Source organism: Pan troglodytes, chromosome 7 (genome assembly GCF_028858775.2).
Source record: "Pan troglodytes isolate AG18354 chromosome 7, NHGRI_mPanTro3-v2.0_pri, whole genome shotgun sequence".
NCBI lineage: Eukaryota > Metazoa > Chordata > Mammalia > Primates > Hominidae > Pan > Pan troglodytes.
In genome coordinates, this window is record NC_072405.2 from 110,448,993 (window position 1) to 110,473,627 (window position 24,635).

Here is a 24,635-nt window from a genome sequence, read left to right on the forward strand (position 1 = left end):
AAAAGCAAGGTGGACGTAGCTACCATAATGGACAGTAGAGGCAAAGCAGCAATCAGAATAGTCTGACTCATGTAGAGCTCTGGCATTGGCTAATTAATCACGATGTTCCTAGAAGTGAAATTGATAGGAAGCCTACTGCATTCCTACTTAATTTATACAAGCAGAAAACTTCTGGGTCAAATGGACAAAAGACTAATTTGAATTATAAAAACAGAGAATCATGGCTTTTCAATTAATTTCCAGACTTGAGCCAGTTTGCAGACCCAGAACCCCTTGAATGAAGTGGAGTCTGGGTCCCCTTGAGGAAGGACCCCACTACAGTACCAACAATTTATGCAGTGAATCTTTCTCCCATCCTTCCCCAAGGAGACCTCTGGCCTTTTACCAGGGTAACTGTGCACTGGGGAAAGGGAAATGACATTTCAGGGACTACTGGACACTGCCTCTGAGCCGATACTGATTCCAGGAGACCCAAAACATCATTGTGGTCCTCCAGTTAAAGTATGGACTTATGGAGTTCAGGTAACTAATGGAGTTTTAGCTCAGGACTTACAGCGGGTTCAGTGGGTCCCTGGACTCATCCTGTGGTCATTTCCCCAGTGCCAGAATGCATAATTGGCATAAACATACTTAGCAGCTGGCAGAACCCCCACATTAGCTCCCTGACTGGTAGGGTGAAGGCTGTTATGGTGGGAAAGGCCAAATGGAAGCCACTAGAGCTGCCTCTACCTAGAAAAATATTAAATCATAAATAATATCGCATCCCTGGAGGGACTGCAGAGATTAGTGCCACCATCAAGGACTTAAAAGATGCAGGGATAGGGCTGGCTGGGCATGGTGGCTCACGCCTGTAATCCCAGCACTTTGGGAGGCCGAGGCGGGCAGATCACGAGGTCAAGAGATCGAGACCATCCTGGGCAACATGGTGAAACCCCGTCTCTACTAAAAATACAAAAAAAAATTAGCTGGACATGGTGGTGCACGCCTATAGTCCCAGCTACTCAGGAGGCTGAGGCAGGAGAACTGCTTGAACCTGGGAGGCAGAGGTTGCAGTGAGCCGAGATCATGCCACTGCACTCCAGCCTGGCGACAGAGTGAGACTCTGTCTCAAAAAAAAAAAAAAAAGAAGAAAGATGCAGGGGTGGTGAGTCCCACCACATTCCCATTCAACTTCCCCATTTGGCCTGTGCAGAAGATGGATGGATCTTGGAGCATGACAGTGGATTATTGTAAGCTTAACCAAGTGGTGACTCCATTGCAGCTGCTGTACCAGATATGGTTTCATTGCTTGAGCAAATTAACACATCTCCTGGTACCTGGTATGCAGCCACTGACTTGGCAAATGCCTTTTTCTCCATTCCTGTCCACAAGGCCCACCAGAAGCAATCTGCCATCAGCTGGCAAGGTTACCAATATACCTTTACTGTCCTACCTCAGGGGTATATCAACTCTGCGGCTTTGTGTCATAGTCTTATTCGGAGAGACCTTGATTGCTTTTTGCTTTGGCAAGATATCACACTGGTCCATTATATTGATGACGTTATGCTGATTGGACCTAGCGAGCAAGAAGTAGCAAACACACTGGACTTATTGGTGAGACATTTGCATGCAAGAGGATGGGAAATAAATCCAACTAAAATTCAGGGACCTTCTACCTCAGTAAAATTTCCTGGGGTTCGGTGGTATGGGGCCTGTCGAGATATTCCTTCTAAGGTGAAGCAAGATATTCCTTCTAAGGTGAAGGAAGATATTCCTTCTAAGGTGAAGGGGCCTTTGGCCCCTCCTACAACCAAGAAAGAGACACAATGCCTGGTGTCACAAGGCCTATTTGGATTTTCGAGGCAACACATTCTTCATTTGGGTGTGTTACTCCAGCCCATTTATCGAGTGACCTGAAAGGCGGCTGATTTTGAGCAGGGTCCAGAACAGGAGAAGGCTCTACCACAGGTCCAAGCTGCTGTGCAAGCTGCTCTGCCACTTGGGCCATATGACCCAGCAGATCCAATGGTGCTTGAGGTGTCAGTGGCAGATAGGGATGCCGTTTGGAGCCTTTGGCGGCCCCCATAGATGAATCACAGTGGAGGCCTCTAGGATTTTGGAGCAAGGCCCTGCCATCTTCTGCAGATAACTGCTTTCCTCTTGAGACAGCTCTTGGCCTGTTACTGGGCTTTGGTGGAAACTAAACATTTGACTATGGGTCATCAAGTCACCATGCAACCTGAACTGCCTATTATGAACTGAGTGCTTTCTGACCCATCTAGCCATAAGGTGGGTTGTGCACAGCAGCCTTCCATCATCAAATGGAAGTGGTCTATATGTGATCAGGCTCAAGCAGGTTCTGAAGGCACAAATAAGTTACATGAGGAAGTGGCTCAAATGCCCATGGTCTCCACTCCTGCCACCTTGCCTTCTCTCCCCCAGCCTGCACCGATGGCCTCCTGGGGAGTTTCCTGTGATCAGTTGACAGACTAAGAGAAGACTAGGGCCTGGTTCACTGATGGTTCTACACGATATGCAGGCATCACCCAAAAGTGGACAGCTGCAGCACTACAGCCCCTTTCCAGGACATCCCTGAAGGACAGCAGTGAAGGGAAATCTTCCCAGTGGGCAGAACTTCAAGCAGTGCACCTGGTGGTACACTTTGCATAGAAGGAGAAATGGCCAGATGTGTGATTATACACTGATTCATGGGTTGTAGCCAATGGTTTGGCTGGATGGTCAGGGACTTGGAAGAAGCACCCAATGCTTCTGCCAGGACTACCATCCATGGACTCATGGAATGCCTTATCCGCCATCATGTTATTCCACACGGCATTGCCTCTGACCAAGGCACTCACTTTATGGCTAAAGAAGTGTGGCAGTGGGCTCATACTCATGGAATTCACTGGTCTTACCATCTTCTCCATCATCCTGAAGCAGCTGAATTGATAGAATGGTAGAATGGCCTTTTGAAGTCACAATTACAAAATCAACTAGGTGACAATACTTTGCAGGGCTGGGGCAAAGTTCTCCAGAAGGCTGTGTATACTCTGAATCAGTGTCCAATACATGGTACTTTTCCCCCCATAGCCAGGATTCATGGGTCCAGGAATCAAGGGGTGGAAGTGGAAGTGGTACCACTCACCATCACCCCTAGCAATCCACTAGCAAAATTATTGCTTCCTGTTCTTGTGACATTACGTTCTGCTGGCCTAGAGGTCTTAGTTCCAGAGGGAGGAATGCTGCCACAAGGAGACACAACAATGATCCTGTTAAACTGGAAGTTAAGATTGCCACCTGGACACTTTGTGCTCCTCCTACCTTTAAGTCAACTGGCTAAGAATGGAGTCACAGTGTTGGCTGGGTGATTGACCCGGACTCTCAAGACAAAATCAGTCTACTCCACAATGGAGGTAAGTAAGAGTATGCATGGAATGCAGGAGATCCATGAGGGCGTGTCTTAGTATTACCATGCCCTCTGATTAAGGTCAATGGGAAACTACAATAGCCCAACCCAGCCAGGACTACAAATGGCCCAGACCCTTCAGGAATGAAAGTTTGGATCACTCCATCAGGAAAAAAAACCACGACCTGCCGAGGTGCTTGCTGAAGGCAAAGGGAATACAGAATGGGTAGTAGAAGAAGGTAGTCATCAATACCAGCTATGACCACGTGACCAGCTGCAGAAACGGACTGTAATTGTCATGAGTATTTTCTCCTTTTGTTAAAAACATGTTTGTGCATGTATACGTTTGTACTAAGAAATGTCTTCATTTTATTTCCTTTTTCCTTTATCATGTGACATAAGATTTATTGACTTCATGTCAGCATTTAAGTATTAACTTTATATTATAGTATTCGGGTTGGGGATTGGTGCATTTCTGGTTGTACAAAGGATAGTTGTATTATGTTAGGTGTAATTATGACCTTATTATTGTCTTTATTTGAAGATTACGTATAATCTCAGGAAATGTATATGGGTTCAAATTGACAAGGGGTGGTTGAAATGGTTAATACTGAGTGTCAACTTGATTGGATTGAAGGATACAAAGTATTGATCCTGGGTGTGTCTGTGAGGGTGTTGCCAAAGGAGATTAACATTTGAGTCAGTGGGCTGGGGAAGGCAGATCCACCCTTAATCTGGTGGGCACCATCTAATCAGCTGCCAGTGAATATAAAGCAGACAGAAAAACATGAAAAGGAGAGACTGGCCTAGCCTCCCAGCCTACATCTTTCTCCTGTGCTGGGTGCTTCCTGCCCTTGAACATCACACTCCAAGTTCTTCATTGTTGAGACTTGGACTGGTTCTCCTTGCTCCTCAAGCTTGTAGACAGCCTATTGTGGGACCTTGTGATCATGTAAGTTAATACTGAATAAACTCCCCTTTATATACATATATATATATATATATTCCTACTATATATATAATCCTACTAATATATATATTATATATCCTATTAATTCTGTCCCTCTAGAGAGAACCCTGACTAATATATCATTAGGGTGAGACCCTGTCTCAAAAAAAAAAAAAAGAAGAAGAAAAGAGAGTCCTTTGATTTTGCTCTATTTTTTCAGGCTCTTTTTGGCTATTCTGAACTCCTTACAATATTGTATGAATTTAAGGATTGTCTTTTCCATTTCTGCAAAAAGTTTTGATAGGATTGTGTTGCATCTGTAGATTGCTTTGAGTACTATTAACATTTTAACCTTAATAACAATAAGTCTTCCTATGATTACAGGATATATTTCCATTTATTCAAGTCTTTAAAAAAATTTCTTAAAGCAATACTTTTATCTCCTTGGTTAAATTTATTCCTAGGTATTTTATTCTTTTGGATGCTATTATAAATATAATTGTTTCCTTGATTTCCTTTTTGCTGTGTTCATTGCTAGTGTATAGAAACACTGATTTTGGCTTGTTGATCTTATACCCTACAACTTAGCTAAATTTGTTTATTGCTCTAGTTTTTTTTGGTGGGGGTGGTGAAGGGGGTGGATTCTTTTTTTTTAATATAAATAGGATCATATAATTATGAATAGAGATACTTTTACTTTCTTTCCAATTTGGATGCCTTTTATTTCATTTTAGTGCCTAATTGATCAGTCTACAACTTTTAGTACAGTGTTGAATAGCCGTGGTGAAAATGGGCATCCTTGTCTTGTTGCTGATGTTTAGGGGAAAGCTTTCATTACTTTTATCTTTGAATATGATGTTGGCTCTGGGTTTTTCATAAATATACTTTATTATGTTGAGGAATTTCACTTCTATTCCTAGTTTTCTGAGTTTTTTTTTTTTTAAATCATGAAAGCATGTTGGATTTTGTCATGCCTTTTCAGCATCAATTGTGGGATCATGTATGCAATTCTTTACTTTTTCTGTTAATGATGTGTGTTGGCATTGATTGATTTTCTAATGCTGAACTACCTTTGTATTCCTGGGATAAATCTCACTTGGCCATGGTGTATAATCCATTCAGTATGCTGTTGAATCTGTTCGCTAGTATTTTGTTGAGGATTTTTGGTCTATCAACTACTCATACTACCCTACTTGAGGCTACACTGTTGGCCATTCATTCCTTTGATAGTTGTTATTGTTGACTCCTTTCTTCCCAAACTACTCTTGGTGTTTCTGAGGCAGTATGCGCTCCTGTTTTTTTTTCTCATTTCTAGGCATTTCTGTGCCTACACTGTAGATTTGTCCTCTGTTCATCCTTTAAGTGTTAGTATATCTCAGGGATCCTTATGAGCCTTTGAGTGATCCCATCCACATCCAAACTTTTATTTTTATTTTTTGTAGAGATGGAGTCTTGCTATGTTGCCCAGGCTTGCTTCAAACTAGTGGCCTCAAGCAATCCTCCTACCTCAGCCTGCCAGAGTGCTAGGATTACAGGGGTGAGCCACCTTGCCAGTTCCACACCCAAACTTTTTTTTTTTTTTTGAGATGGAGTTTTGCCCTGTCGCCCAGGGTGGAGTGCAATGGTGCGATCTTGGCTCACTGCAACCTCCACCTCCCAGGGTCCAAATGATTCTCCTGCCTCAGCCTTTTGAGTAGCTGGGATTACAGGCACCCGATACCATGCCCAGCTAATTTTTGTATTTTTAGTAGAGACAGGGTTCACCATGTTGGCCAGGGTGGTCTCGAACTCCTGACCTCATGATCTGCCTGCCTCAGCTTCCTAAAGTGCTGGGATTACAGGCATGAGCCACCGTGCCCGGCCCCAAACTTTTATATATTAGTAACTCCCAAGTCACTGTCTCTGGATAAGGCCACTTCTCTGATCTACATGTGGAGCCACCCTCTGAACAGCTCCATTGCATTGTCCCACGGGTATCCCAACACCCAACAGAACTCACAAGTCTTTCATGTTTGGGCCTCTGTTTACCTGTCCAGAGACTATCAAAGTTGTTCAGAGCCATTTCAATCTTAAGGAAAGAATGCTTTGCATTCAGTTCAAATCTGGGTTATGGCTGGGCACAGTGGCTCATGCCTGCAATCCCTGCACTTTGGAAGGCCAAGGAGAGAGGATTGCTTGAGACCAGGACTTTGAGACCATCCTGGACAACATAGCAAGGCCTCATCTGTATAAAAAATTTTAAACATTAGCCAGGCATGGTGGCTGGCTCTCACCTGTAGTCCCAGCTACTCTGGAAGCTAAGGGGAGGATTGCCTGCCCCAGAGGTCGAGGCTGCAGTGAGCTATGATGGCACCATTGCACTCCACCCTGGGCAATAGAGCAAGACCCTGTGTCAAAATAAATACATACAAATAATAAAAATAAAAACAAATCCGAGTTATGCTGGCTTCTAGCTCTGTGTACTAGAGCGCATTCCTTAGCTTCTTGTTTCTCTGTTGCCTCATTTGTAAAGTGGGAATGATAATACTTGGTATTAGGATTAATGTGATCCATATCAAGTTCTAAATGAACTGCAGCTCTTTAGTGATAGTATTGGTCAGACCCGAGGGGATACTGTGCAAAGGGGTGGAAAGTAATACCAAGCTGACCATTGTTTCTGCCGACCCTGACTTTCGTGCTTTCACCCAGTTTCTGGTGGAGAACCTGATTGACAGAAACCAGATTAAAACTGGAGCCTTACTCTAATAACCCTACTGGGTTTAATCTGCAGATTTATCTTTATAGCAAAATCTTTTTATTGTTTTAATAATTAAGATCCCTTTGGCTGGTGATCCAAATTGGATGTTATTCTGCTGTATAGAAAACAGTATTTATTAATGTGTTTTTATACTTGATGCTTGTCTAAAGATGATCATCCACTGATTTTCACTTAAATAATTGTGCTTTTCTATTCCCTCTGTCTCTGTGCTTAAAATCTTGGCTTTACCATTCATGAAAAAGAATGGAAAATATATCCATTAAGAATCAGATAAGAATTCGTTAAAAGAGAAAGCTTGGAAATCTCTATATTTAAGTACTTTTTAACAGTGCTGTGAAATGATTAATTGCTTTGTTTTAAATATTGCTAAGACACCATAAATTAAATATTTATACATCCTTTTTATATTTAAAAATAGATTCAACAATTATTAAAGCTATTAATACCTGAACTCCTAATCAAAATCAAAGAAATTTTTAGTTTGAATAAGGCAATGGGATGGAAAATTTGCTGTGTTTTTAAGGCTCCCTTTAAGCTTAAAAACTAGGTGCCTAATTTGTGACTTTTTTGCTAAATTCACTTTTAAAATGACTTAAAAATCACTTACGCTTTATTTTTCTTTCAAATCTTTTTCTCTTAATCTTTTAAAATAAGGAAAGGTGCCTCCGTGTTGGGTATTATAATTGTATTCACGTTTTTGCAACTCCATTCAAAAAAGTACGTATTTTGTAAGCTCACCTGGACAGGTGGACTTGATGAAGGGGATGGCTCTGAGATGCCGGTTTTCAGCCACAGGCCCTTCAGCGCTTAAAAAGTTAGAGACAGGGTAGGTTGCTGGCCGAAGCCCGGGAGCCGAGTCCTCAGGAAGCCGCAGGGGCCTCGAGGGAGCGGACTGGGCCAACTGGCCCTAGAGGTCCGGCAACACAGGCTCCGCCCGCAGGGGCGGTGCCCGACCCGGCTTCCCCAGAGCCCGCCCTCCGCGCCGGGCGCCCCCGCGGCCTCCGCGGCAACTGCTCCCGGTGATGCAAACCCTCACTTCCCGCATCCACTTCCTCACAGAGCCCGCGGAGCCGGCGGGAGCCGCGCGCGCCGCCCAGCCGTGCGTCATGGGCAACATCCAGAAGAAGCTGACTGGCAAAGCCGAAGGCGGCAAGCGGCCGGCAAGGGGCGCGCCGCGGCGGGGCCAGACCCCGGAGGCCGGCGCGGACAAGCGGAGCCCACGGCGGGCCTCTGCGGCGGCGGGCGGCGGCGCCACCGGGCATCCGGGCGGCGGGCAGGGCGCGGAGAACCCTGCCGGCCTGAAGAGCCAGGGCAACGAGCTGTTCCGAAGCGGGCAGTTCGCCGAGGCGGCCGGCAAGTACTCGGCGGCAATCGCGCTCCTGGAGCCTGCAGGTAGGGGCGCCGCGCCCCGCCGCTTCCCGGGCCCCTCGCGCTGCGGTTCACCCGACCCCCGGGGGCCCCGTGGGAGAGGCGCTGCCGCCTCCTGAGTGATAGGCGCCGGCATCGCTGCATTCCTCCCAGGTGACTAAGAGCGCCGTGCCACCTGACCTCAGTGAGCAGCACCTTGGAATGCGGGCATGTTCCCGGCCAGGCACGTTTGCCTCCGTCCCTGCCGGGTTTTCCCTTGGTGGCTGTTGCGGGTAGCAGCTCCGTGGAGTTCTGCATGATCAGTCTGCAGGACTGCAGTGCCACCCCACCGGAGACCTCGGCCGTCTTGTAATTCTGGTGAACTGTGATCTTGCTAATGGATTTTAACTGTATTTAATTAAATGTGATTTTTAGGAAGTGAAATTGCAGATGATCTAAGTATCTTATATTCAAATAGAGCAGCATGTTACCTAAAAGAAGGAAACTGCAGTGGCTGCATTCAAGATTGTAACAGGTAAACTGCACGTTTTCAGGTTTGTCAAGAGATTGTTATAATTTCATTATGGTGAATGCAATATCCAAGATGCTAAATTTTCTGCCTAAGGATCTAATTTCTTAAGAGCTTTATGGTATGTTGATTGATGCATAAAAATCATAAATTATCTTACGTATATGAAGAGAGTTATAGAAGATTGTGCAAACTTTTTTCATTTCCACTGCTAACGCCCTAATTCGTGCTCTTTTCATATCACTCCTAGACTACTGGAGAAGCCTGATAACTAATTCCAATCCACTGCGGCATCAGAATAACTTTCCTGAAACATTATTTTGTTCAGATTGTTTCCAACAGGCCTTTAATGGCTCAGTATTGGCTTCGAAATAACTGTAAACTTCTCTGTCACTACACTGCCTCCAAGCAAGTTTCTCCTTCCGTTTGGTCTACTGGACCACTTGCTTACTCTCGCCCACCTTGTTCTCTGAGCCCTTGCCCATGTTGCCCCTAATGGTGGTAATGCCCTTTGCACATCTTAGCTTCTGAAGTTCTTGCTCAGCTACCGCTTCTCTCTACCTTCTTGGGTGCCCTAGACTTCCTGGTCATCTGCAGGCCTGTAACACCTACACTGACACTCGGTCACACCTCTAAGTACTGTTACCCACTGAAGGGGGTTTAAACACATCGAGGTTAGGAACCATGTCTTTTCTTTTTTAATAGACAAATAATCACTGTACATATTTATGGGGTACCGAGTGATGCTTCGATATATATGATGTGGCCAGGCACAGTGGCTCACGCCTGTAATCCCAGCATTTTGGGAGGCCAAGGTGGGTGGATTGCTTGAGGTCAGTTTGAGACCGTCCTGGCCAACATGATGAAAGCTAGTCTCTACTAAAAATACAAAAATTAGATGGGCGTGGTGGCATACCCTTGTAGTCTCAGCTACTCGGGAGGCTGAAGCAGGAAAATTGCTTGAACCTGGGAGGCAGATGTTGCAGTGAGCAGAGATGCCACCACTGCAGTCCAGCCTGGGCAACAGACAAGAGACTCTGTAAACTTTACTCATATATATATAGATATATATAGATATATATATATAGATATAGATATATATGAAACTATGTATCATTGTTAACTATAGTCATCCTACAGTGCTATAGAACACTAGAACATGTGCCTCCTATCTAGCTGTAATTTTATATCCTTTAACAAATCTCTGCCTGTCCCCCACTTCCCCCTACCCTTTCCAGCCTCTGGTGTCCTCTGAGGAACCCTGTCTTATACAGCTTCATACCCCTCGAAGCATAATAGTCACCCGTGGTACTCAATAAGTTACCTGCCTGGATGGTAAATAGCTACATAAATAAAACATTGTTTTCCACCATTAAGTAATAAGAAGCCCTTTGGCAAGAAGCTACTATTAGTACATCTAAAAAAGAAGAAGTCATGTCCTAGTTTGACTAACACAGCTCTGGCTTACTCCTGTTGTCTCATATAACACTCTCAGAAACTCTAGTTTGAACAGTAAATTATGTGGACACTGTTTATAAGGTGAGTAATGTATTATTGTTTTCATTGGCTGTATCAGTTTATTTTGTTTTTTTGTTTTGTTTTGTTTTTGAGACAGAGTCTTGCTCTGTTGCCCAGGCGCCATCTCGGCTCACTGCAAGCTCCGCCTCCTGGGTTCACCCCATTCTCCTGCCTCAGCCTGGAGAGTAGCTGGGACTGCAGGTGCCCGCCACCACGCCCGGCTAATTTTTTGTATTTTTAGTAGAGACGGGGTTTCACAGTGTTAGCCAGAATGGCCTTGATCTCCTGACCTCGTGATCCACCCGCCTCGGCCTCCCAAAGTGCTGGGATTACAGGCGTGAGCCACCGCGCCCGGCCCAGTTTATTGATATGGGTAAAGCTTGCTAGTATCTGTGCCTAAGTTTAAAAAGAAGGCCTTGAGGCACTTGAATTTTTTTGCCAGTTTTACATATTTAAATTTGAAGTGAATAATACTTATATTCTCTTTGGCCTGACATCAGACCGCATCCTCAGTTGTGCTGGCTCACACTCGCTAATCATTACATTTTTCAGGATTTTGTGAGCTGGTTGATGTCAAGTTGATATTTTGAAATCTGCCATGGTGGGATACCATTTAATACCATGAAATGAGCAAATGCCACAAATCTGGGCTTCCCACCCCTCCTTTTTTCTTTACCCAGAGAGCCAGTTGTTAAGGGCTTTTACCAGTGCTCGTAACTAACAGACCAGACCATGTGAATTTGTTGGATACCAAGCCCGTGGTGATTTGCAGCCAACATCCTTTCAGCTCAAGTGTCTGTTTCTAATACATTACCTTTCAGACTCGTTTTAGGCCTTTCCACAGTGAGGGAGGTCAGGACACTTTAGTTAAAACTTGAGACCCCTAACATTAGAGCTGCTGCAAAAGAGTGGATTTGTGTTGTCCTTACCTGAGATCCTCTAAGGTGATTAACATTTACTGGCTAAAATTGGCTGTGTTTCAGTGTAGACAGAGGAGAAAGTCAAGTATGGGACTCCAGCCATGGTGTCCAGGGAGGCTAGAGTGGGGGCTTGTCCAAGGGGAGGGCAGGAGATGGCTCACCGGAGAGGGAAGTGGGCGTCGGTTTAGGTAGGTTGTGCTAACCTTAAGAGCTGTTTTCTAGGCAAGGAACCTGGCCTTGCTGGTTGGTGCTGACCTCCGTAGAGACCGACCTACTCAGATGTTTTCTTTGATAGCTGGCCTACCAGTCCCAGTGTAAGAGAAATGGAGATGAGGCCCAGCAGGGGGTGATTTTACACTAAAGCAGTGATTCTCAATCTTGTTTTAATGCCAGAGAAGCCACTCTGTGCTTTTGTGAACATCTTTTCAGCTCAAGTGACTATATTCAAACAGATTGCATACATGTTAAAGGGAGTTTTTGTGTTTTCGTTTTGTTTTGTTTTAGTTTTTCAGTTAATTATCTTTGCTCTTTGGAGAGTTCCATGAGTTCTTTTTTTTTTTTTTTTTTTTTTTTTTTGAGACTGAGTCTTGCTCTGTCCCCCAGGCTGGAGTGCAGTGGCGCAATCTCGGCTCATTGCAACCTCCGCCTCCCAGGTTCAAGTGATTCTCCTGCTTCAGCCTCCCGAGTAGCTGGGATTACAGGCACTCACCACCGCACCTGGCTAATTTTTCATATTTTTGGTAGAGAAGGGGTTTCACCATGCTGCAGGCCAAGCTGGTCTTGAATTCCTGACCTCAAGTGATCCACCTGGTTTGGCCTCCCAAAGTGCTGGGATTACAGGGATGAGCCACTGTGCCTGGCCCAAAAGTTCTTATCACCAGATAAGTGGTATCAGGAGTCAAACACTGAGAAAGAAAAACAGGCAAAATTTAAAATAAGAGGAGAAAATTTTACCTATGAAAATAATTTTTAGATGTATTTTGGGAAAAACTAACATTTGATTTTAAATGTCTTACCTCTGAGGAGCATTGGTTGTTTTCCAGGGGTGTGTTTGGAGAGTGGCCATTTGGAGTGCAGGGTGGGGGTTGGGGGGATGTTGAAGATCTTGAAGGTCTCTAAGCCTGGCCTCTCCCCTCACCACAGCATCTCCATGACTGTCTTTTAGACCTCCAGGTGAAACATAAAAAGGGGTTATGATGCTTCAGTTTGAAAGCCATCATTTTACAACTTTTAAAATACTCGTAATTGTTTATAAGCTAAAATATTTCACTTTTCTCATCTATCAGAACCTTTTTGGTTTATCTAAACCACACCAAAAATCTTTTGGTGACTTTCCATTGAGGACATTTCAACAGACTAAATACAAATGAATGTTGCCTAGTAATTCTCTCCTTTTTCGTTTTTCTTTTCTTTTCTTTTTTTTTTTGAGACAGAGTCTCACTCTGTCACCCAGGTTGGAGTGCAATGGCACGATCTCTGCTCACTGCAGCCTCTGCCTCCTGGGTTCAAGCGATTCTTGTACCTCAGCCTCCCAAGTAGCTGGGATTACAGGTGTGCACCACCTAACCCAGCTAATTTTTGTATTTTTTTTTAGTAGAAACAGGGTTTTGCCATGTTGGCCAGGCTAGTCTTGAACTCCTGGCCTCAAGTGGTCTGCCAACCTTGGCCTCCCAAAGTTCTGGGATTACATACAGGCTTGAGCCACCGTGCCTGGCCAGTTCTCTGCTTTTTCTTATCTTTGCTACTCTCACAGTCTTGAAATTGGAAGATTTTTTAGGGTCTTAACTGTGTTACCTTGAATAGATAGCCTCTTTTGTAAGCTCTGCTTCAAAAGTTCTCTGTGCTTATTTTTATACATGGGTGGTTTTTTTCCTTAATGGAATTTCCATTCATAAGTTCATATTCATTTTCAGGATTGTGGTTAAAGAAAAAAATTTACTGGGCAGAAAGTGCTAAAAATTAATACAGCATCTCATCAGTTTTAGATCCCAAGCTTGGCTTAAGGCCATCTTGAATAGATAAATGGCACCTCGGTCATTGGAAGTCTTCTGTGAAGTGAAGGTAGTCACATGGTTGTGACTCTGCTCATAGAGTTAATATTACCTAAACATTAAACTAAACTAAATTTAAGGCAGTGGTACAGGTGACAGATCCTGATGCCCACAGATCTATTGTCTAGTGTTGAAATATGTTTACTTGATTTTAATTTTATATTTTAAATAACATTTACTGTTTTAAAAAACCACTTACCTATTATAGAAAACTTAAGAAAAAACTAGCACAGCACAAAGACTATCATTAAAATCACTCACAATCCTAACACCTAGGCAGAGTGAAATTGGTTATTTTTTCAGAGAAGTGAAGCAGATTAGGTTTAACAGCATTTCTAGAGTAACTTCTATGATACGCCAGAAGGGCTCCCACAAGTGCAGCTGAGTATCTGTATGATGTGGTCTGAGTGGCAAATGACTCAAGAGTTCCTTCATTTGCAGTGTTTGTATGTGTACTGCGGTAGGCAGAGTGTAGGCTTTTGAGGGCTCACAGAGAAGTTTGCTGAGTGCCTCTCATGACCCAGGTGATCTAGGACTGGGAATATAGTGGTGCTCAGGACAGGCAATGCCAATTGCCTTCCCGAAGCTCACATTAGAAAGAACTGACCTGTGGGCACGTCACTCCTCATGTTTCTGTTTCTTCACCCACATAATGAACATATTAATATTTACCTGACAGGTTTGTTGTGAGATTAGATGGGGAAGTCTACAGTGACTAGCACATAGCAGATACTCGGTCAATGTTTCCTCATTGCTGAATCATTGTAGACAGGAATAGACAGCAGATTTCTAAGAGTATTGGAAAAACAGCAAGTTAAAGAAAGCAGCCCTTGCTCATGCTTTCCTGGAAAGTTAAATACTTGATATATTAACTGCTTATAGCATGAGTTGAAAGAATAAATCCACAATCAATGTGGACAGTCTGGTGCAGATGTTAGTTAGGTTATATAGAAAGGAGGCTCTTCATAGGATCTCTGCATGGAGGACTTTGCAGCTTCTGTTGATTTTGTTAAAACCAAGAGTACTATAGTTTTCATTCATAAATACAGATTTGTGATTCTTTAACCAAAGGCTCTGCGCTGCCTTTTGACTTAACATATTTTCAGTTTACCATGGGATTATTGGGACATAACCATATTGTAAATCGAGGATTATATGTACAGTTTTTTTATTGTTTTACTTCAGAATATAATGAAGTACGTTAAATGCTGAAGTAGCTTTAAACACTTCAAACAAAACCAAAAAACACAACCATGAGATACATCTTTAGTGATATTGGAAACACTTCATAGACTAAAACGTGCAAGATGAAAATTCATAACTTAGAAGAAATCATTGTAGGTTTAGTTCCTTGATTCCCCTTTGGTCTGTTTTTGAAGCCCTTTTGCAGCAAGTGAATCATAATGAACTAATAAGTTTTAGAGTGCCGATTTTCAAAATGTGATGCAACTTTTATGGTTCTGTACTTTATTATTAAATACATAGGTGCAAATAAGAATTTTCATTTTAATCTGTCAACGACAATCTGTTGAAACCCTGCTGTGTGCCTTGTGCCATGCTGCTCTGTTAGGGGACTGGGGAGGCCAGGGCATGCTGCCAGGGAGCTCCCGGCTCAGTGGGAAAGAGTAAATGCAGAGCACTTTGCTACTGGTTTAAAAGAAAGGAACACAAATATGATTGCTTTCTTACTCTGGGTTTGCCTTTCTGGCATGTTGCCTGGTTCCCAAGACGAAGTCTCGGATGTGTACATTTTTGAGAGTTCAGTACTGCAGTATCTATTCAGTGAAGTATAAACGAAAGAGCATTTTTCAAAACAAATGGTATGTAATATTTTTGTCTTCTTTAGGGCTCTGGAACTTCATCCATTCTCTATGAAACCTCTTCTGAGGCGGGCGATGGCCTATGAAACTCTAGAGCAGTATGGGAAAGCTTATGTGGATTATAAAACAGTGTTGCAGATAGACTGTGGACTCCAGCTAGCAAATGACAGTGTTAACAGGTAATTAATCTGAGGCAGCTACCTAAAATCTAGTTGTTTTATACTGTTTTTCCCTTCCCCTCCTTCAAGAACATGTCAAAATATAGATGTGTTCTCAGTTACTTTTATCACCTGAATGATTGCCTTCTTTTATTCCATCAAATGGTTCTCTCCCTTAACTTAATTTCTGACTCTCCCTTAATTCATTCTGACTTGTCCTCTAATGCCTTTGTATTTGTTTTCTGATCCATTTATTACTGTTCAATCAGTATTTTTTTTTGGTCTTAGTAACCCAGGATATAACTCATATGTGCTGCTTAAATATATGTGGTGATAAGAGGGTATTTACATAGATATCATAAAATCAGTACTAGTAGCTGGGTGCGGTGGCTGATGCCTGTAATCCTAGCACTTTGGGAGGCCAAGGCGGGTGGATCACTTGAGGTCAGGAGTTCGAGACCAGCCTGGCCAACATGGCGAAACCCCATCTCAACTAAAAATACAAAAATTAGCCAGGTGTGGTGGCGGGCGCCTGTAATCCCAGCTACTCAGGAGGCTGAGGCAGGAGAATTGCTTGAACCCAGGCTGCAGAGATTGCGGTGAGCTGAGATCATACCACTGCACTCCAGCCTGGACAACAGAGCAAGATTCCATCTCAAAAAAAAAAATTAAAATTAAATAAATAAATCAGTGCTAGCTATAGAATAAGATCCAAAAATGTGGTGAAAACTGCTGTGTTGAATCCTCTCCTCCCACAGGATTTGCAGGTGTTCATTGGCACCATATCTGTAAGTGGAAACATATCTCTTGTTTCTCCTGAGGAGAATGGATGTCTTCATGAGCCTGCCAGATATTTCTGTTATATGCCCTTGTAAATAGACACTTATCTAGGATGAATAGTAATTTATAATGGCGAAATAGCAAAGAATTTGGATCTAATTTATGTTATGACCTATTTACCCCCAGCGTGAGAATGGGAAGGTAAAAACTTCCAGACTTCATCAATTGCTTTCTGGTGAAATTTGAAAATTAACTAGTTGGATAACATTTCTAGTTATGTATGACATTTTCTGATCCCATTTGCTTAAAGTGTAACTTCTGAAATATTTATATGTTACACTGTACCCCGTGCTAGTCTAGTGGACCAGGCCTTGATCCCCTCAAAAAAGAAAAAAAGGGGAAAAAAATGACATGGTCTCCGTCTTTAAACATACTAGAATATAGTTGGGTAGAAACAGTGTACAGCAGTTTATCCCCAGGCTGGGGGAAGGGGATCACAGAGAGGCCAGGCCACCTGTGTCTGTATGGGCTGAACTTGTTGCAGAGAGAGCACTTGAAGGGGACTTTGAAGGATGCTGAGAGAACATGAAGAGACCTTAAACAAAATTGTCGAAAATGAGAATGGTAATTCAAGGTAAGTTTTAAAATCAGACCTTACCTTCCCATGTGGTCCCAGCCCTGCTGGAAAGATACATAGGCAGAGGTGACAACCGTTCTCTTGGTAGTCACAGGGAACCTGTCTGATCCCAGCCTGCCTAGAAGAAAGGGACATACATCCATAATCTGTGATGGGGTGAGATGAGACTGAACCTTTGGCACCCGCAGCCTCCTTGACCTTGAGCTTCCTTGGCCTTGACCAGGCGGTCTCACCTGGCGCTGCACAGCCACCCCACGGTGCGCCATCTGCTGCCTCCTTTTATGTGCCTGCAGGCCCTTTCTCCTTTTTGTCTTTGAATTCCTTCTCATCTGTCAGGAGAGGACTTGCCTCCTCTAGGAAACTACTTGCCCTGATCCACTGTCTCCCTACCCCATAGGTGCACCTTAGGTTCCCTTTCTCAGTGCCCCCACAACACTGGGCCCTCTTTTATTACCCAGCTTCTATATTGTTTTCACGTTTGCTGTCTCCCTGTGTAAAATTCTTTTCCTGTGGCTCTAGCCGGTGTTCCCTGAGGTCAGAAATTGTGTTTTTTCATCTTTGTCGCTGCACTGCCTCCTGTGTCTGCCTCCAGTAGACGTCCTCAATAAAAATGAGTGCATTTTCAAACAGAGAACACAGGGTTCACTCCTGTGCTTTGGGGCATTGTTTGTTGCTTTTAATTCGCCCCATCCTCGGCTTAGTAGTTTTCAAGGTAGAGCTGGAGAAAGTAAGATCTTCTCATAGTGTTAGAGGTTATCATGAAATGGAAAGTGGGGAGACACCGGAAGTATCTGGCAGAGAGGAGGGCCTGATGAAAAGGTATTTTAGGAAGTCTAATTAATAGTAGGCTGAATGGTTGAAGGGAGAAATGGGTCTGAGAGAACATGATTACTGACATTTCTGACCTTTTGCATTATAGTTTTTCTAAAAAATTGAGGTAGAATTCATGTACATAAAATTAACTAAGATGTACAATGCAGTGGCATTTTGTACACTTACCATCTTGGGCAGTCATCACTTCTTTCTAGTTCCAAAACATTTCCACCACCCCAAAAGGAAGCCCTGTACCCAGTAATCAGCCACTCCCCATTTTCCTTTCCCCCCAGCCCCTGGCAACCACAATCTGTGTTCTGTCTCTATGGGTTTATCTGTTCTGATGTTTTATCTAAATGGAATCATATATGGCCTTTTGTGTTGGGCTTCTTTCACTTAGCATAATGTCTTCAGGGTTCATCCACGGCATAGCATGGATCAGTACTTCATTGCTTTTTATGGCTAACATTCCATTATATGCATGTATATATCATATCACATCTTGTTTATCCATTCACCAGTTGATGAACATTTGGGTCATTTTCACCTTTTGGCTATTGTGAACAGTGCTGCTGTGACCATTCATGGACAAATTTTTGTGTGCATACTTGCTTTCAGTTCCTTTTTGTATATGCCTAGGAGTAGAATTGCTGGGTAATTCTATGTTTAACTTTCTGAAGATTGTATTATATTTGTTATATGTACTCAAGAAGGTTCATTTAAAGTAACTGACTTTTAAGACTGAGTCTTTTTTTAATTGAATGGTTCTTGTCGATATTTTTTTGATGAGGAGGCTTTGGTTTTGCCATGTATATTTTTATATACAATATCTGTTTAAAATTTTTCACTATTTCTTATTTGTGAATCCCACATTTATGCTTGCTTTTCCATCTATTCCAATTCATTATGGAAAATTAAACAGCAGAAGCTTTTTTTAAAAAATTTAAACATCTGTATTTATTTTGTTTCTGTCTTCCATTAACCATATGCCTCTCTTCCTCTCCAGGAATCTTATATGTTAAATTTCCCTGCATATACTTATTTATTCCCTGGCAACACATCATCTCTTTTCAGCTGCTTCTTCCTTCCTCTCTGCTGGTAATATAAGTTTTGCTTGAAAATTCTTTTTTCTGAAACTTCTTTTTCTTCTGCAATTCTGGGTGGTTATACATTAATTTAAATTTTTTTTTACATTAAAGCATAAGATTCAATTATTATAACCAAAGATCACTATGGAAATTTAAGTTTAAGAAACTGTAGGGAAATTATGTGCATTACATTTGTCTATATATAAATATAAAAGTTTTCCACACAAAAAGTTGCGACTAGATTTAACTAACTTGAATTTATTCTGCTAATTGCCAGTAAACCAATTCAGTCTTAGGAAGCAGTTCTTTTTAACCAGATTTGTTCAAAAGACATAATTTTTAATTTTATTTTTAAATCTAATTATGACATTCTGTATGTTTAAAATAATGAAAAAGTGATCACTGAGGATATTAATCTAAATTTTATGATGGCCATCAGTAAATGCCATTAATAAAAAAGCCCTTGTAGTAGAATCTAGTATCTTGTATTTTCATCTTTATTCATATGAAAAGAGAATAAATGGGGCTGGGTGCGGTGGCTCACGCCTGTAATCTCAGCACTTTGGTAGGCTGAGATCACCTGAGGTCAGGAGTTTGAGACCAGACCGGCCAACATGGCAAAACCCCGTCTCTACTAAAAATACTAAAATTAGCTGGGCGTGGTGGCGCGTGCCTGTAATCCCAGCTACTTGGGGGGCTGAGGTAGGAGAACTGCCTGAACCCGGGAGGCAGAGGTTGCAGTGAACCGAGGTCGCATCACTGCACTCCAGCCTGGGCGACAGAGTGAGACTCCATCTCAAAAACAAAACAAACAAACAAACAAAAGAATAAACTGATAATTATAGAGATGAAAAAAATACAGAGCAAGAAAGAGTATCTTAACTACATGTAAGTGTTTTGAGAAAAAGCATTATTCACATGACAGCGAGCCCTTACCAGTGTTGGCAGCCAGTCTTGTACACCTGTTGTCAACCACAGTAGTTGGTAATGTGGTTATCATAATGTACAGTTTGGGCATAGAAATTCTAAAATACTTCTGATCATTCTCAAGAGTAATACATTATCAATTTAGTAATGATTTTAAATATTACAGGAGACATTTCTTCTAGGCCTCCTAAATTTTAGTTTTATTAATATATTTAACTTTCTCAAAAAATACAATTTTATTATGTATATGTTAAAATTTTTTAACAAATTAAAAATGTCTTTTTTGTTTTGATTAAAAAATAGTCTAAGTTGCATCATTTATGACAACTTGTAAATATCTTTTTGAAAACAGTTTATACGGACAGAAAATGCTCAGGATTGCATGTTTTCTACAAGGAAGTACACATTTGCATAGCATTTGCAAATTTTATTCTTAATCTGACCTTCAGTAATATAAAAAGCAAACTAAATGATCAACAGAGAAAATTAATTTTCTCTTTAGGCTATCAAGAATTTTAATGGAGCTGGATGGACCAAATTGGCGGGAGAAGCTGTCACCTATTCCTGCTGTGCCTGCTTCTGTGCCACTGCAAGCTTGGCATCCGGCAAAAGAGATGATCTCAAAACAAGCAGGAGACTCCAGCAGCCATCGCCAGCAGGGCATCACAGGTAGGGGATGCCTGCACTCATTTCTTCTCAAGGTTACCTTGAGTTGTGTGTGTACTTTCACAGTAAAGCAGAGAGATAAGAGCATTAATTCTAGAATCAGACCTAGGTTTAAGTGAAGTCCCTGTTCTCCCTATTTTATTATTATTTTGAGACAGGGTCTTGCTCTGTTGCCCAGGCTGGAGTGCAGTGGTGCGATCTTGGCTCTGCCTCCTGGGTTCAAGCAATTCTCCTGCCTCAGCCTCCTGAGTAGCTGGGATTATAGGCATGTACCACCACACCTGGCTAATTTTAGTGGGTTTTTTTTTTGTTTTTCTTTAGTAGAGACAGGGTTTCACCATGTTGGCCAGGCTGGTCTCAAACTCCTGACCTCAAATGATCTGCCTGCTTTGGCCTCCCAAAGTGCTGGAATTATGTTCTCCCTCTTTAAAACTACATGGTCTTAAGAAGTTGCTACATACCTCCTGTGTCCTACTAGTATACATGTAAAAGCGTTTTTTGTTTTGTTTTGTTTTGAGACAGGGGCTTGCTCTGTCACCCAGGGTGGAGTCCAGTGGCGCAATCACGGTTCACTGCAGTCTCGACCTCCTAAGCTCAAGCAATACTCCTGCCTCAGCCTACTGAGTAGCTGGAACCACAGGTGCACACCACCATGCCAGCTAGTTTTTTTTTTTTTTTTGGTGGAGTCTCACTTTGATGCCCAGGCTGGAGTGCAGTGGTGTGACCTCGGCTCACTGCAACCTCCACCTCCCGGGTTCAAGCGATTCTCCTGCCTCAGCCTCCCGAGTAGCTGAGATTACAGGTGCCTGCCACCACGCACGGCTAATTTTTGTATTTTTAGTAGAGACGGAGTCTCCCTATGTTGCCCAGGCTGGTCTCAAATTCCAGGGCTAAAGTGATTCTCCTGGCTCAGCCTCCCAAAGTGCTGGGATTATAGGCATGAGCCACCATGCGTGGTTTAAGGCAGGGGAATGTATTAATAAATGTCTCACAAGGAGGTTGTCAGAAATAAATGGAGATGTGTATATAAAATAGTATATTCTGACTTTGTAAACCTGTAGTAACCTCTTAAACATTGTTAACTAAGAAGGCCAGGTGCAGTGGGTCACTCCTGTAATCCCAGCACTTTGGGAGGCAAGTGGATCACTTGAGCCCAGGAGTTCAAGACCAGCCGGGGCAACATGGCGAAACCCTATCTCTACAAAAAAATAGAAGAATTAGCCAAGCGTGGTGGTGCATGCCTATAGTCCCAGCTACTTGGGAGGCTGAGGTGGGAGGATCCCGAGCCCAGGAAGGTTGAGGCTGCAGTGAGCTGTGATGGTGTCACTGCACTCCAGCCTGGGTGACAGAATGAGATGCTGTCTCAAAAAAAAAAAATTTAAATAACATGTAGCTCTACAGTGGACCCTGTATGTGATGAGGCTAAAGGAATAAGACTGATATGTTTAAAATAATAAAGTAAAGCCCCACAACATAAATATAATCATGTGCTCATAATGGTATTTCAATCAACAATGGAGCACATATATGACAGTGGTCCCATAAGATTATATACTGTAACTTTACTGTGTTTTTACTGTAAAGGTACTATACTCTTACTGTACCTTTTCTGTGTTTAGATACACAAATACCATTGTGTTACAGTTGTCCACAGTATTCAGTACAGTAACATGCTGTTACAGGTTTGTAGCCTAGGAGCATTAGCTTACACCATACAGCCTGGATATATGGTAGGCTATACCATCTAGGTTTGTGTAACCACACTCTATGATGTTTGCACAACAGCGAAATTGCCCAACGACAAATTTCGCAGAATGTATCCATTGTTGAGTGATGCATGACTGTGTAATGCAGGTGCTTCCTTCTGTCTTTATTGTAGTTGTTAAAAAATTTGTATTCCCTTAGTGCCTACATTATTACTTTGAGTGTAGTAAGTAAGCATTTAATAAATGTGACTTCACCCTTGCTTTCTGCTTTAAAGCCAGCTGAGGCCCCATTTCTCCCACAAAGCTTAGAAACTCCATATGTGTCCCCAGGCTGTGCTTCGTCTTGCAGATGCCCTGAGGTTCCTGACCCATGATGTCCAGATGGCTAGTGTTGGACCCTCATTTTCTTTATTGCCAAGAAAGAGCAGACAGGGAATATCTGCCAAGTAGATGATCTAGCAGTCCTAGGGAAATTATGGAGATCTGTAGTTTTCTAGAGTCCATTATTAATAGGGCCTGACACAAAGCATTTGCTCAGTAAATAAGAGCTACTTCTTATTAACAAAATGCATATATAGCTGTGAGTTAGCAAACCATAGCACAAGTATAATCAGCTGTGTTTGAATTTTTCTGTCCATATTTGTTTACTGATTGATAGTGAGAATGGATACCAAAGGTTTAAAGACACTGGAGGATAAAAGCTTGAGGAAAATTTTTCAGCAAAATCTTCCCTAATATTCTATTTCAGGGTTTATATACCAGGATTGGGAAAGTACCATTTGACCCTATTGTGTCAGATTTTTTTTTTTTTTTTTTGAGACAGGATCTTGCTCTGTTGCGCAGGCTGGGGTGCAGTGGTGCAATTTTGGCTCACTGCCGCCTCGACCTCCTGGGTTCAGGCAGTCTTCCCACCTCAGTCCTGAATAGCTGGGACTACAGGTGTGTGCCACTGTGTCTGGCTAATTTTGTATTTTTTATAGAGACAGGATCTCATTATGTTGCCCAGGCTGGTCTCGAATTCCTGGGCTCAAGTAATCCTTCTGCCTCAACCTCTGAAAGTTCTGGGCTAACAGGTGTGAGTAGCCTAGGCTATGTGAGATCTTTTGAAACATGAAACATGGGCTTCTAGAAATATTCTGTGATTTGAAATAGAAGATGAAAAGTAAACTAGCATTTTATACAGTTTGTGCAGAGGGACAAATAAGATTATTGTTTACATTCTGAGTTTATATTATAAATTTAGGGGGCTGGGCATGGTGGCTCTTGGCAGTAATCCCAGTAGTTTGGGAGGCCATGGCAGGAGGATCACTTGAGGCCAAGAGTTCAAGACCAGCCTGTGAAACAAAGCAAGACCCCCATCTCTACCAAAAAAAAAAAAAAAAAAAATTGGCTGGGTGCGGTGGCTCACACCTGTAATCCCAGCACTTTTGGAGGCTGAGGTGGGCAGATCGCCAGAGCTCAGGAGTTTGAGACCAGACTAGGCAACATGGCAAAACCCTGTCTCTACTAAAAATACAAAAATTAGCTGAGCATGGTAGCATGCCCCTGTAGTCCCAGCTGCTTGGGAGGCTGAGGTGAGAGGATGGCTTGAGTCCAGAAGGCAGAGGTTGCGGTGAGCCGAGATTGCACCACTGCACTCTAGCCTGGGCAACAGAGCCAGACCCCATCTCAAAAAAGAATAATAATAATAAAATAATAAATTTATCTATCAGAAGATTTTAAGATTACAAAATTTAAAGGTATATTTTAAATTTTAATTTATGGATTTTTATTATATATCAAATTATTCCATAGGATAAACTTATTACCTAGGTTTAAAACTTTAAATTTTAATATTTTGTGTATGTTTGAAAACTTGGTTGTAAGTAACAGAAAATCTGTTGACTTAAAGTGTAAGGGATGGTCTTGGCTTGTGTTACTGAAAGGGCCCAGACAGGCTGTAAATCAGGCTCAACTCATTAAGACTTAGGCTGTAGCAGGAAACAATAGAACTGTAGCAGTTTTAGGCTTTACATCTGCACATATCAGTGTCCAAAGAGAGAGAGAAACCATTGATTTTGATGGCATTAAGAATGAGGAAGTAGGCCGGGCGTGGTGGCTCACGCCTGTAATCCCAGCACTTTGGGAGGCTGAGGCAGCACTTTGGGATCCTCGAGGATCACGAGGTCAGGAGATGGAGACCATCCTGGCTAACACAGTGAAACCCCATCTCTACTAAAAATACAAAAATTAGCCGGGCGTGGTGGTGGGTGCCTATAGTCCCAGCTACACGGGAGGCTGAGGCAGGAGAATGGCGTGAACCCGGCAGGCGGAGCTTGCAGTGAGCTGAGATTGCGCCACCCACCGCACTCCAGCACGGGCGACAGAGCGAGACTCCGTCTCAAAAAACAAAACAAAACAAAACAAAACAAAAGAATGAGGAAGTACATTTCCCCAAAGCCCAGGCTTTTTAATCTGTTATTCTGTTCATCTGAATTGGGCCATGTGCCCATCCCTGAGCCAGTCTCTTTTATGAGGAAACACCCCATGCACTGAATGGCTTAGACCTGGGGTTTTGATCAGTGAGGTCAGCCTCCCCTGAAC

At 42.6% G+C, this 24,635-nt stretch overlaps 2 protein-coding genes across 6 annotated transcripts in view; one reads left to right on the top strand and one right to left on the bottom strand.

Moving 5' to 3' along the window:
* Window positions 1-24,635, top strand: part of SPAG1 (sperm associated antigen 1) — an 83,599-nt gene that overhangs the window by 46,680 nt on the left and 12,284 nt on the right. For all 5 annotated transcript variants that reach the window (XR_010159295.1, XM_009455725.4, XM_016959725.4 and 2 more), the window contains exons 11-14: window positions 8,152-8,484; window positions 8,875-8,974; window positions 15,304-15,456; window positions 20,183-20,349. Coding sequence is in view for 4 of the 5 variants with exons in the window: in XM_009455725.4 (XP_009454000.2) it covers window positions 8,152-8,484; window positions 8,875-8,974; window positions 15,304-15,456; window positions 20,183-20,349 (753 nt within the window). In the remaining variant the exon portion in view is untranslated. The remainder of the gene's footprint in view (window positions 1-8,151; window positions 8,485-8,874; window positions 8,975-15,303; window positions 15,457-20,182; window positions 20,350-24,635) is intronic.
* RNF19A (ring finger protein 19A, RBR E3 ubiquitin protein ligase) overlaps window positions 11,773-24,635 on the bottom strand; it is a 93,418-nt gene continuing 80,555 nt past the window's right edge. The window contains exons 12-15 of the mRNA XM_063816482.1: window positions 16,874-16,970; window positions 14,130-14,246; window positions 12,423-12,573; window positions 11,773-12,311 (exon numbers count right to left, since the gene is read on the bottom strand). Coding sequence (XP_063672552.1) covers window positions 14,195-14,246; window positions 16,874-16,970 — 149 coding nt within the window. The 3' untranslated portion in view covers window positions 11,773-12,311; window positions 12,423-12,573; window positions 14,130-14,194. The remainder of the gene's footprint in view (window positions 12,312-12,422; window positions 12,574-14,129; window positions 14,247-16,873; window positions 16,971-24,635) is intronic.